Source organism: Carassius carassius, chromosome 6 (genome assembly GCF_963082965.1).
Source record: "Carassius carassius chromosome 6, fCarCar2.1, whole genome shotgun sequence".
Classification (NCBI taxonomy): Eukaryota; Metazoa; Chordata; class Actinopteri; order Cypriniformes; family Cyprinidae; genus Carassius; species Carassius carassius.
This window is the reverse complement of record NC_081760.1, coordinates 37,194,607-37,206,864: the sequence shown is the minus strand read 5'-3', so window position 1 is coordinate 37,206,864 and position 12,258 is coordinate 37,194,607. Positions and strand designations below refer to the sequence as shown.

Here is a 12,258-nt window from a genome sequence, read left to right as displayed (position 1 = left end):
GAAATTCTGTGGAAAACTGTTGTTGTTAAAAATAAAATGCAAATAAAACACAGACCGTATCACTTTTATCTACACAGCAAAATCCCCAGTGTTAATTTAACACTCTGAGTGTGGAGTCTGTGGACTCATATAAACTCTGAAGCAGTGTTTAAAATTAACACTGAAGCAGAGTTGAAGTAAATGAGATAATTAAGAAGTTAATTGAGTTATGGTTGAGCATTATTGAAGACACCTGATGTTAACAAGCAGACTCACCCCATCAAGAAAATCACAATTTGTGTGTCACCATTATAGTGGTCAGTGTTTTCTTTAGTTGGGATCTTGAACCTTCAGTTATTTACATTTGACTTTGTGGGGCTGTGGTAACAGAATTATAACATACAGACCAGAGCAAAGGCAATCATGTGTGATATTGATTGTGGTTTGAGCTAATTCTCATGGAGTGACCTGAATGCTTGAGTTCAGGTTTCATTAATGTATACATATTGAAGTGGAAAAAAAAAGATAGTAATCCAGCATTTTTTGGCACAATATGACATGTTTTTAAAAGTTAGTTCTACATAAAGAAAACCATTCTTTAGTTTAGACACACAGACATCAAGAATAAGCGTGAGCATCACAACAACGGTGACCATCAAAAAAGCATGTTGTAGCCAATAAAAACTCATCCATGGCTCCCATCATGCATTGCGGCATGAATAAATTATGAGCTGAACTGTCTTTTTAACTTTTTATTCTAACTACATTTTATTTTTGCTGTTTTTATGTGAATTTTTAGTATCTAGTTTTGTGATGGTCAGAGTAGATCTGTTTGTCACCGTTGTTGAGATTCATACGCTGATTCTTGTTATCTGTGTGTGCCTAAAATAAGGACTCTTTAATTAATTAAAAAAAAAACAATCAGAATCACTTGTAAGAGATGGCTACGAAATGTATAGAAAATGCAGACGCTTTCATTGTGGAATCAAAGCTTTTACAATCAACAATGGAGAAGTATTTAGAGAAAACACTGTAAATGAGTTCAGCAACTCAGGTCAAACAACAATTACATTAAAACATAATCATCACCACCCGATGACTTTTGCTCTAGACTTGCAAAACAAATTTTAAAAGTAAAAAACCACAGGCCAAGATCACAACTAAAGCAAACATTGGCCACTAAAATTGTGACACACAAATTGTGATTTTCTCGTTTGGTGATTCTGCTTGTTAACATCAGGTGTCTTCAATAATGGTCAATCATAACTCAATTAACTTCTTTATTATCTCATTTACTTCAACTCTGCTCCAGTGTTACTTTTAACACTGCTTCAGAGTTTATATGAGTCCACACTCAGTCCACACTCAGAGTGTTAAATTAACACTGGGGATTTTGCTGTGTAGAGTTGGAAAGGATAAAAACAAGACATCCACTTAATATGTTCCTTTGTGTGTTTCATAGCTTAATTATTTCAAAGTATTCTGAACATGGATTGCTCATCCATGGAAGAAAGACCGACTCATAGGTTTGGAACCATTCTAGGGTGAGTAAATGAAAAATGATGCAAACAAAATAAAAGTTATCCATATGTTAAACATTATTTAAAAGAAACAGAGTGTTCACACAGTTTTTACTGGAGAAAAAAAGCATCTTCTGTGGTGATTTTGATTTTGATTTTGAGTTTTGCAGATATTATTTAAATATGGTTACATTTTTAATCAGATCCCACAGTACTAACTCTTATTAACTGCTGAATGAATAAACAGATTGGTCAAAAGATCTATTAAACAAATTGTCTGAGTCTGCTTATGTGTATGGTCTTATAACAATAGAAATCCAAAGCCAAAATCACAGTTTATACTTACACAGCATCCCAGAGATTGGTGCTCTTATAGAACCTGTCATGCATTATGAAGAAAAAATTATATTGGATTGGACTTAATGAGATTCAATTCATTTATCTATTAAAAGTTTTTGGTGAGTGTGAATCAACATTTAAATTCTAATCATGATACAAAAAAATACTTGCCTTTATTGAGAAGGGAAGCCATTAACAATTTCACAATTTAAATGTATATCTCTTTATCCAAAAGGCAGTTCAGAGGGCAAGTTTTCTTTTTAATCTTTGGAAATAAAGATTTACAAATAATAGTTTTAATAATTTATTGTCAAAGAATAATTTAATAAAGGATGAAAGTATTCTCTAGTTTAATTAAAAAGCACTGTCGATTAAACAAAGTTGCAGAAACTATCAGATATAAATCATATTTGAATCACATACAGTTTCCAATAAACCACACTTGAAAATTCCTGTAGGTCTACAAATGCTCTGAAGCAATACCTAAATAAATAAATACAAATATCTAAATACTGTAAACAGCAAACTACAGACAAATCACACAATCACACATCAACACACGTTGCATGTTGTTTGATGTATAGTACAGAGACTGATGAGAATCATTATGAGCAGAAATAAGATCTTACCTGAAATAAGCTGACATACAGTGATCCTCACTGACACAAATGAATGAATCAAATATTTGTGTGTGCTGTTTATTGATGTTATCTGTTCAGCATCCTGGTAAGGAAATTTGAGCTCACTGTTTCCTTCTCAAATGCAAATTCAAATACAAATGTATACCTAACAATAGTAAACATGTCTAGTTCCTATTAACTGTATTATCAGTGACCTAACAACATCCTGTGTTATTCAACATCAGTTTTAACCCTAGGACTCCACATGGACTGTTATGGTTGCTGTAATGTTGGCAGCTGCTAGTAATCGATCATTAGTTTTTTTTTCTAAGCTTCCCAGCATTACTTTCTTAACTTCCTCAATACGATGGTCATAACAAATCTCATCAATCCTTTAAACATGGTTTATTGACTCGTGTTGTAAAAAATAACAGAAAATGTGCACATACAGTTCTAAGGGTTATTCAGGTTATATTTTAAATATAGAAATGATATGAATGATGGCTTGATTTCATATTTCAAGCTACGGTATTCCTGTCAAATCAGATTCAGTCTATTATGGAGCTTTTCTTTTGTGAAAAGTGAAGAAAACATTTAAAACAATTGTTATAGTTTATTTTTCTGTTTATGAAGATATTTTGCTAAAAATGAACTCCCAAAACTTACTGCCAGTTTCTGAAATGTAAGTTCTTGAAAGAGTGATATAAGAGGATGTGAGGCTGGTCCTTCAAGAGTCACTCTCAAAGTATCTGTCCATAAAACCTATACAAAATAAGTCTTTATGTATTACACAGCACTTCAGCATGTTATTCTAACTAAGTGAGGGTCCAATTTTTTGAATTTCTTACTCAAGTAAAGTCTCTGAGAACCTGACACATTGCACTTCTGGAAACTCCAGGTCGGTTGTAGTTTTGGAAAATGGTGGCACTGGAGACTTAATGGTTCTTGGTGGTTTCACACCTAATTCTTAATTCTTTTGCAGTTAACATGTCCCTTTTTTTCTCCACCTGTTATTTTGTGACCCAACATGCATGTCGCTGTCAAATGGTCATGTCTTGCAAATTCTAATACTGCATTAGTATTGCATCCTTCTCATTGGCAATTTTATTTTTTACTTTTAGTCTGAGTTAAATCTTGTTTTTGCCTCATTTTATCTGTAAAAGAAAACCTGCCTACAGGTTAAATGTAAAAAAAAATCAATACTGAAACTACTTTTTATTTATTTTTAAAGAATATTGTGAGGAGTATGTTAGCATGTTTATTATTAAAGCCTTGACTGTGATAAAACCTTCTTATTAAACACACATGGTGATGATAATATTGATTAAAATCCACCAATCATTCAAAATATTTACTATCACCTCAACTATGCTGAAAAACTGAAAGGAAGCATTCATATATTTTTCCTTGATGAATATCAAGAAAATAATTACAAATCACACTAAATATTCTTGTACAGTAATACAGACAATTAAAGGTGACATATCATGAAAATCTGACTTTTCCATCAGGTCTCTGGTGCACCTACCAACCAAGGAAACATGAAAAAGATTAACCCAGTAACTTTGTTTTGGTAAGTCTTGTTCTATCTGAGAAAACAAGAGCAAACTGATTTTGCTCCCTTGGTGATATGGCAAAGGGATCTCATAATCAGAGGTGGGTAATCCAGGGGCCAAAGAGTAAAAGTCCTGCCATATTTTTGTTCCACCCATAAAGTCAGCAGCTGATTTCACCAGAGGAGGAACCAAGTCATTCCTTCCAAGTCACAAATTAGTCTTGAGTCAAATCCCAAGTCCTCAAAGAGTTAAAGTTAATGAGATAATTAAGTGACTTATTAAATGAGGATTGTGCATTAGTGATAAACACCTGCTGTTATTGAGAACTACAGAGGATCAGATGTTGATTTTTTTATTGGTTAAAATGATGCTACCAACATGGAGATCAGTGTTTGGTTTAGTTAGTGCTCTTGACCCTTGACTTGTTGTGTCAGATCTGTCTCTGTAGATCTGTATGTGATGTTGTGAAGAAAAGAGATCTGTGATATATGAAGAACATATAGTCACAACGAGTTGGTTTAACTATAACTCAAATAATGTTTTTTCTCACATGTTTAGGTCTTGAGTGTTCCCATTGAAGCTACAGCATAAACACTAAAAAAATGGTGTCTTAATATTTATAGGAAGTGGAGGATTTTAAATTTGTTTAACACATTTCTATATGAACTCCAATGCCTGCTTTTTTTTTAGACATACACACACATATATATATCAAGAACCAGCATATGAATCTCTACAATGGTGATAATCAACAAAATGCTTCATGTTGCAATACATGAAAGACTCCCATAATGCACAGCAGTATGAATAATTATTTTCACCACTGTTGAGGATCATATGATAAATGGTCATGGCTAAATGCCTAATACCAAACCGTGTTTTTTTACTCCTTAATATTGAAGTGTTATGGTGGCGTTTACGTAATGAGATTTCTCTCTTGTTTGTGAAAGTGACAGAGTTAAGTATGGTGACCCAAACTCAGAATTCGTACTCTGCATTTAACCCATCCAAAGCGCGCGCGCACACACACAGAGCAGTGAACAGACAGCAGTCCTCTCTAACCGCTAGATCATACAGGCATCAAAAGCATAAGTTACCTGCTAGATCAAGATTTGTATCAGCATTGCACAAATGTTTACTACAAAACAATAATGCAATTGCTTAGAAGCAAATTTATAAAAACTGCTTAAAGGCTCAAGAGATCAACTGAAGCATATTCTCAACACAACTATGGTGGCACAGTTTTTTTTCTTCCAGTTGATTTCATCCAAGGCTGTGCTTAAAGTCAGATGTAGTTCTTGTGTTTCTCTTTTCTTCAGTGATGCTGATTGTTAACAGCAGGTGTTCATCACTAATGCACAATCATCATTTAATTAGTTACCTAATTATCTCATTAACTTTAACTCTTTGAGCACTTGGGATTTGACTCAAGACTAGTTTGTGACTCGGAAGGAATGACTTGTTTCCTCCTCTGGTGAAATCGGCTGCTGAGTTCATGGGTGGAGCAAAAATATGGCAAGACTTTTACTCTTTGGCCCCTGGATTACCCACCTCTGTCAGGCAATGTATGGAATACACAGTGAACTAATGAAAAATTGATGAACAGATGTGTGTAATCAATGAACAATCATGAAAACCCAATGAAGCACAAAAAAACAAAGACAAACTAGAAGTCCATGAAACTGAAACCAAAATTACATGTGACAGTTACACTTTAGTCATATTGCAGATGATAGTATTTCATATTTCAAAGTAGGATATTCCTCTCAAATTAGAATCAATAATTATATGAAGATTTTTTTTTTGTCTTTTGGGGAATGGTGAAAAAATACGTTCACAAATACAATTACTATATCGCACTGTTTATTAAGACACAACTTTGTAACAAAAAAAAAAGTGAAAGCAAATATCAATCATCATTCATGTCTTTTATTACTAAACTACAAGTTATATGACAATACAGATTCACTTTAAAATTTGACACATCAGCTGTTCCTTTACTTTAATAGATTTATGAAGGTAAATCCACTACAACTATAAAAGCTGTGACACTCCATTCTGAAAATATATTTAGCCATATGAATATATACAAAAGTAGGCTAACAAAGAAAATATATATATATTCTGACCACAAACAAAATTAAGTGTTCAAGATCAATAAATGTAGGCTTTTAACTATTTGACACAAGACTTTATATAGTTAAAATTTAAAAAAAAATTGTACTTAAACTGTAAAGTGTAAAGTCATGTTTTTTTCCGTTCTCCATGTACACACGAAATAGTTTTCAGGAGGGCATTTTAATTTGCCGGCATTTATCAGAACATTTTATGGATGCTGTCAAAATATGCTTGACTCCCACCACCAAGACAATCTTGTGTTTTTAAAAATAAGTATTGATGTACAACATATAAGTGTTTAAAACTGTAATATCAAGACAGGTATCTGGGGTAATTCATTAAGATTTATACATCCTTAAAAAATGTTAAGGATTTACAGAAGTAGTCCTGACCTGGTCAAAACCCAGATTACTAAACTGTACATTTTACTGTAAGAATTACATCAAATGCATAATAATGGCACTTCAGCAATATCTAAACCTGATTCTGTAGTCATCAGTGTTGTTTGTGTCCACAGCAAAGACATCTGAAGAACTTCCTGTACTGCTGCCTGACCTGAACAAGAAGGAGACGAGAGGAGCTGAGTGACTTCATGAGATCAATACGACCTCTGAACTCATAAACAAGAATGAGTTTGTTTATAATAAACAGGTAAGAAACTACTTTACAGCCACTGTATCTGGAGGTGAATTGGTTTATTTATAGAGTACAGATGGAAAAAAAAGTCTGACCTCATTATTGAGGACACAGTAGATCAGGAAGATGAAGGTTCCTTGCTGGGAGTTCAAGATCAGGAAGAGGATCTCCAGCACGTTACTGCCATTAGTGAAGAAACCCAGAATCCAGGGGCAACCAAGAACCACAAACTGAGCCAGTGTTTTAAACACCATGATCCTGTAGAGAAAGAGAGACAGAAAGAGAGTTAATGCTTCTTCATTGACTCTGTTATTTTACGAAGCATATAAATCATAATGTTTGTTACTTGGTTTGTTTCATCTGTGAAACTTCAGCATTCAGTTTTTTGAGAGTTGAGTTCAGAGTGATGACGATCATGATGAAGAGAACTGTGTTTAACTGCAGAAAAAGAAGAAATTATCGAATGATTTAGTTATTTTTTGGCTTCAACAGCCCAAGTGAAAAACTGTAATATTTAGAACTTACTCCTAGTATGACACAAATAGGACCTAGAAAACTCCAGATAAAACCTTTATCATGTTTAAGCCAGCAACTGTTCAGAGGGAAACAGATAATAACAGATTTAATTACATAATACTATTTCATATGTTGAATGTTTATATCAGATTTGTCAATAAAAGCCTGTGTAAAAAAGAATGTGTTTCATCAGATAGCAGAAAACAGTTCTGAGCGTTTTACTTCCTTCTAAACAAATTACTTGAAAAACAACAACAGCAACAACTCACTCTTTGCTGCCGTAGCCTTCAGGAACCAGACCGACAGACACACACACCACAACCAGAGCAACCAGATATCCAATCACACACAGGAATCCACTGCTAAGCACCTCCCTCTTTTTGGAGCTGATCTGTGATAGGCTCTTCACACAGATGAAGAGCAGCACAGCTTCAATGAACATCCACACAAAGCCAGAGAGAAAGAGGAAGTGCAAAAGTCCTGAGATCACGGCACACAGCACCTGGAGACCATGAGAGACAGTTATGATGATTCTCAGTGAGACTGTGCTGAGCTGTAGGGCTCCTTCATCATTCTCACCTTCAGAGGACGTATGAGGCTCAGGAACCTCTGTGTGAGCAGAAACAGAAGGTGAGCCAACAGAAGACTGATGCAGATGTTGATTCGAGCCACATTATTCACTCCAGGACTCCACTGACAAAGGGCAAAGGTCAACAGGGACAAAGTGAAGAACACCAGCCCCACGATCACACACACCAAATTCAACAGCTCCAGCCGAGAGTCGCTCTGAGAAAACATGTGAGAGAACATGGGTGCCAAATCTGTGCTGTTCTTCAGTGTACACTAGAAATGTTCTGTACCTCTGACTGACGGCTGCTGGTTTGCATGATGAGAGCGAATGTGGACAGATGTTCACAGGAACACACAGTGTGGCTGCTGTTGGACTTTAAAACAGAACAACCATCTACAATCCACTCGCTGATATTCCAGTACACACAGAACAGAGATCCGCTGGGATCAAACTCCTGCAGAAAGATGAAGAAAGTATCAGAACACTGAATATTAGATGTTTTCAGATGTTCATCAATGCTCTGATAACACAAGAACACATTTCAGTCTCTCACTCTGATGTGTTTGAGGGTGAAGTTGACTGGTTTAGTTAGTGTAGTGTTGGTGGTTTTGGGAAGAGTAGCTGAGATCACAGTGGACATCATGGTTTTAATCGTGTCATTGGATTTGTTGAAGAAGTCTGGCTTCAGTAGATTCTCCATCATGTTGTAGCTCATGAAAGCCACAGCAGCTGATCCTGTGTGACAGAAACAGAAAAGCAATACTATGTTGAAATCAACAATACAGAAAAATCACGAGTTTAAGCTTACATATAATTAGCTGAGGTATGGTATCTGTATTTGGTGTGCTGTCCAGTGAAGGGCTCGGGAATGGCCCGATCCTAGAGTACTCCGCTTCCCCGTCTAGTTTTAAAGTGAACTCGAAGTGAGTCGATGGGGTGGAGGAGGGATGCTGATAAACCGTCAATGGATAGAGGTAAGTCAGCTGTATTTATACTATGGTATTGATTACTTGATTGTGGTTTACCACTGTTGATTAGGCTATGTATCTGACGCGCTCCTCCCAAACCTGATTACTAAAACCTCATTCATGTGATTTAGTGGTTATATTAAGTTGTCTATTTTTATGAAAAAAAAAAAATTAATTAGACTATAACATTTAATAATACTTTCAGCGTTGTTCCTGGCGATCCCAATGAGATCGATGTCCACAGAAGAATTTGTCGTGTCGAGTCGAGGGATTTTATCTAAGGTGACCCGAGGTCCAACCATGAAGATTCGACCCTCTGAATAAACACAAACAAGAACATGCTACAGTAAATTATTTACAATATTTATGAAAGCCCACTTCACATAAATTTTTATTGTATATGCATATGTTTGTTAAAGTGCTACACAGAACTCGGTGCACTATTGGCTTTCTGTCTAAAGCAGACTATCAGCTGTCACAGTCAAGAGCCATGAGTGAAATTGGCTTACTGTGTTTAAAAGCTAGATTTTTTACAGTATAAATATATATAATATTCCATAAAGATCCTGCTAATATGTGATTTATCACCCAGCCCCATTTCACCCAGAACATTTTTTTTTAAATAAAGAGTTATTTATTGACATCAACGTCTCCATGTAAAACCTTCAAAATCCATTGAACCTTTCCATTCCACAAGAGGTTCTTTAAAGTGGAAAAAGAACCCTAATCATAGAACAAATTGTTAAATAAAATGTTTGTTTAGGGAGCCAAAAATAAGTGTTCTCCAGCATCCCAGAAAAAATTCCCTATTTGGGCAATGGCATTTAAAGAAAAACATTAGAAAATTATTTAATAGAACTTATCTGACTATGACTCACACATTGTGTCTGATCCCAGAACATATCAAAAACACAAATAGAAATAGGCACTTTTACCTGTATTGGTGAGACTAATATTCAGCCAGTTTTCAGTTTCTGTTGGCGTCACCAGTGCAGACACCAGGCTCTCAGAGACCTTCAGATATGTGTTTCCATATGACACCAAGTTACTTTTATCTTCAGCGCTGACCAACTCTGAAACCTTTACCTGGGTGGCATCAACAATCTTCAAAAAGTTTTCTGCCGCCTAAAGAAATACCGAAAGAGAGACTGCTGTAGAATCCAAATTATTTTTATGACAAAAGAGCAAGGAGTATTGAACCTATGGGACATTCTCAAAATACCATGACAAACCTGTCCCTTGACTTTATTATCATGGAAAAGGTTTCAAATAGTAAAGAAATCCCAGTAAAAGGCATATGTATAAATAAAAAAAATAATAATAATAATTACTTGAAAATATTACATGCCTGAAAACCCTCTTATTTATAAGTAAATAATAATAAAAATGATTTAGGGAGATTTACTTTTTTTATCACTGGTTACATTAATGTTATAACCTTGTGTTTTGGTAAAAAAAAGTTGTAGAAAAGTACTTACAAGGTCAAAATTCAGGGGAAGAAGAGAATGTTCAAATGTGCATATGGGGATTTTTCACCATGTTATAGATTTTTTAAGTATGGTTTGTTTCAACTCCGTCATTGGTATTTGTGGTGATTGGTTCGAGAGCGTGGGAACGGAGTGAGGCCAGTGACACGAGTGATATGAGCATCACACCGGTCTAGAGTCCCACAGAGGAGCTCCGGAAGGATAAAATGAGGAATGACAACAGCGCGAGAGGAGAGAGCACCAGGACTGGACTATTTTTGTTTTAGTTTAATTATGTTTCATGCAGCATTAATCTGAGACAGTGTTTATTTCATATGATTAAATTTAAATTAAATGTTCACTGGCTCCGCCTCCTCCTTCCCTGATCTATGAACATTTCTATTTGAATTTGTTTAAGAGCTACCCCCTATATTGGTCAAGGGCAGGAAACATTACTTACTTCAGTAGACATCAGACCTGCCATTTTTGCGATCTGGTCAAGAAAATTCATAATGTCTTTTGCAGTGAGCTGCTCCAGAGGAATACAAAAAAAGAATAAAATAAAAACAGAATGAAAGAGAAATTGTTACTTTTTAATAATGATTTTATAACATTAATAGAGTAACAATCATCTTGTAGAAACTCATTCCCACATTCCCACTTGCACTGTTTGAAGTATTCATCATATCTGGAAGAGAAGAATTGGGATAAATCATGAATAAAAACGCATATGACACACAAGGGCAGCATTTGAGGACAGTACTGTACACACCATTCAGGCAGAGGCAAGTCTCTGCATTGCAACTACAGAAATTTGGAGGAGCTTCATAGTTGCAGTTGCTGCTGCAGTTGTAGGATCCGATCATGCAGGAGCATCCGGGACTCTGAGAGATGCAGGAATAGGCTTTGCAAGGGAGTTCATGACAGTCCAGGTAACTGGAGGAATTTGTGCAGTAGCTTGTGTTCACCAGAGGAGAACAGTACCGGTGTCCTTGTGATTTGTAGATGGCTGCATTACTTCTGATAATCAGCAGCAGCAGTGCTAGAGATAAATCCATCAGTTACTGTATAAACCCTTCTACATCACAGTATGTCTTCAATCATTAGAGAATTACTACACGCTAACAGTAACATTAATAGTATTTTACAGTAAAATTACATGAAATGTCTGGTTAGATCTTATACAGTTTCTCCCTGTATATAGTACAGGAACTTACTGATAGCCTATTCAAAGTTGTTTGGCTTTTTTCGTAGTGTTTTTACAATATTCCACAGATAAAATTACACTTTTTTTTTTTACAGTGCAGTAAAATGTACTAATGGAAAGTTCATAGAGAACAAAAAAAAAGTTACTTTCTTGCTAAAGTGCACAAGACTATGTTATGAGTTGTTTTGTTACACCTCACAATTTATTTCTACAATAACTAACCATTATAAAATGTATAAAACCATAATAAAAACTTTTTATTCGGACCACAACCGGGGACACCCATTTTGATTTGTTCAAAGCACAACAAGACTATCAGCACATATGAGTTTTGCTCAGTTTGCATTCTTACATGAACATCTATGTTTCTGGGCCCGGTTCCCCAAAACGTTCTTATCGCTAAGTAGTTCTTAACCTATTCCTTAACCTGTCTCTTAACCTTATGGCACGGTTCCCGACACGTTCGTACGCTAAGTATATCTTCTGTAAGTCACACTTTCGTAAGGTTGGTCTGGACCATTCGTAGCTCTCTCTTAGCGTTATTTGAGCTCATGACGCTACTGTACAGCAGTCTTTAGAAACCAGCGCAGCGAAGTACAAGTCAAACTATGGTATGTTGACAATTTTGTGGCTCAACAATGATTTTCTGTTATTTTTTAAGACTCATAATAAATTATGTTCGCAATGGATACAGGCCTATTTATGAAGTTGACTTTATGTGGTTACAGAACTAATAAGGTGGTAATTAGCCTAGGCTTTTTC

At 35.4% G+C, this 12,258-nt stretch overlaps 1 protein-coding gene across 1 annotated transcript; it reads right to left on the bottom strand.

The window, feature by feature from the left end:
- Positions 1 to 5,947: 5,947 nt before the first annotated feature.
- Positions 5,948 to 11,564, bottom strand: LOC132141719 (adhesion G protein-coupled receptor E3-like). The gene is made up of 13 exons (XM_059551380.1): positions 11,062 to 11,564; positions 10,943 to 10,977; positions 10,750 to 10,818; positions 9,759 to 9,948; positions 9,023 to 9,139; positions 8,409 to 8,590; positions 8,145 to 8,309; positions 7,864 to 8,070; positions 7,554 to 7,786; positions 7,294 to 7,360; positions 7,115 to 7,206; positions 6,864 to 7,026; positions 5,948 to 6,687 (listed from the first exon to the last, which is right to left on the bottom strand). Exons 1-13 carry the CDS (start codon positions 11,345 to 11,347, stop codon positions 6,628 to 6,630), a joined length of 1,866 nt encoding a protein of 621 aa, XP_059407363.1. The 5' UTR covers positions 11,348 to 11,564; the 3' UTR covers positions 5,948 to 6,627.
- Positions 11,565 to 12,258: the final 694 nt, after the last annotated feature.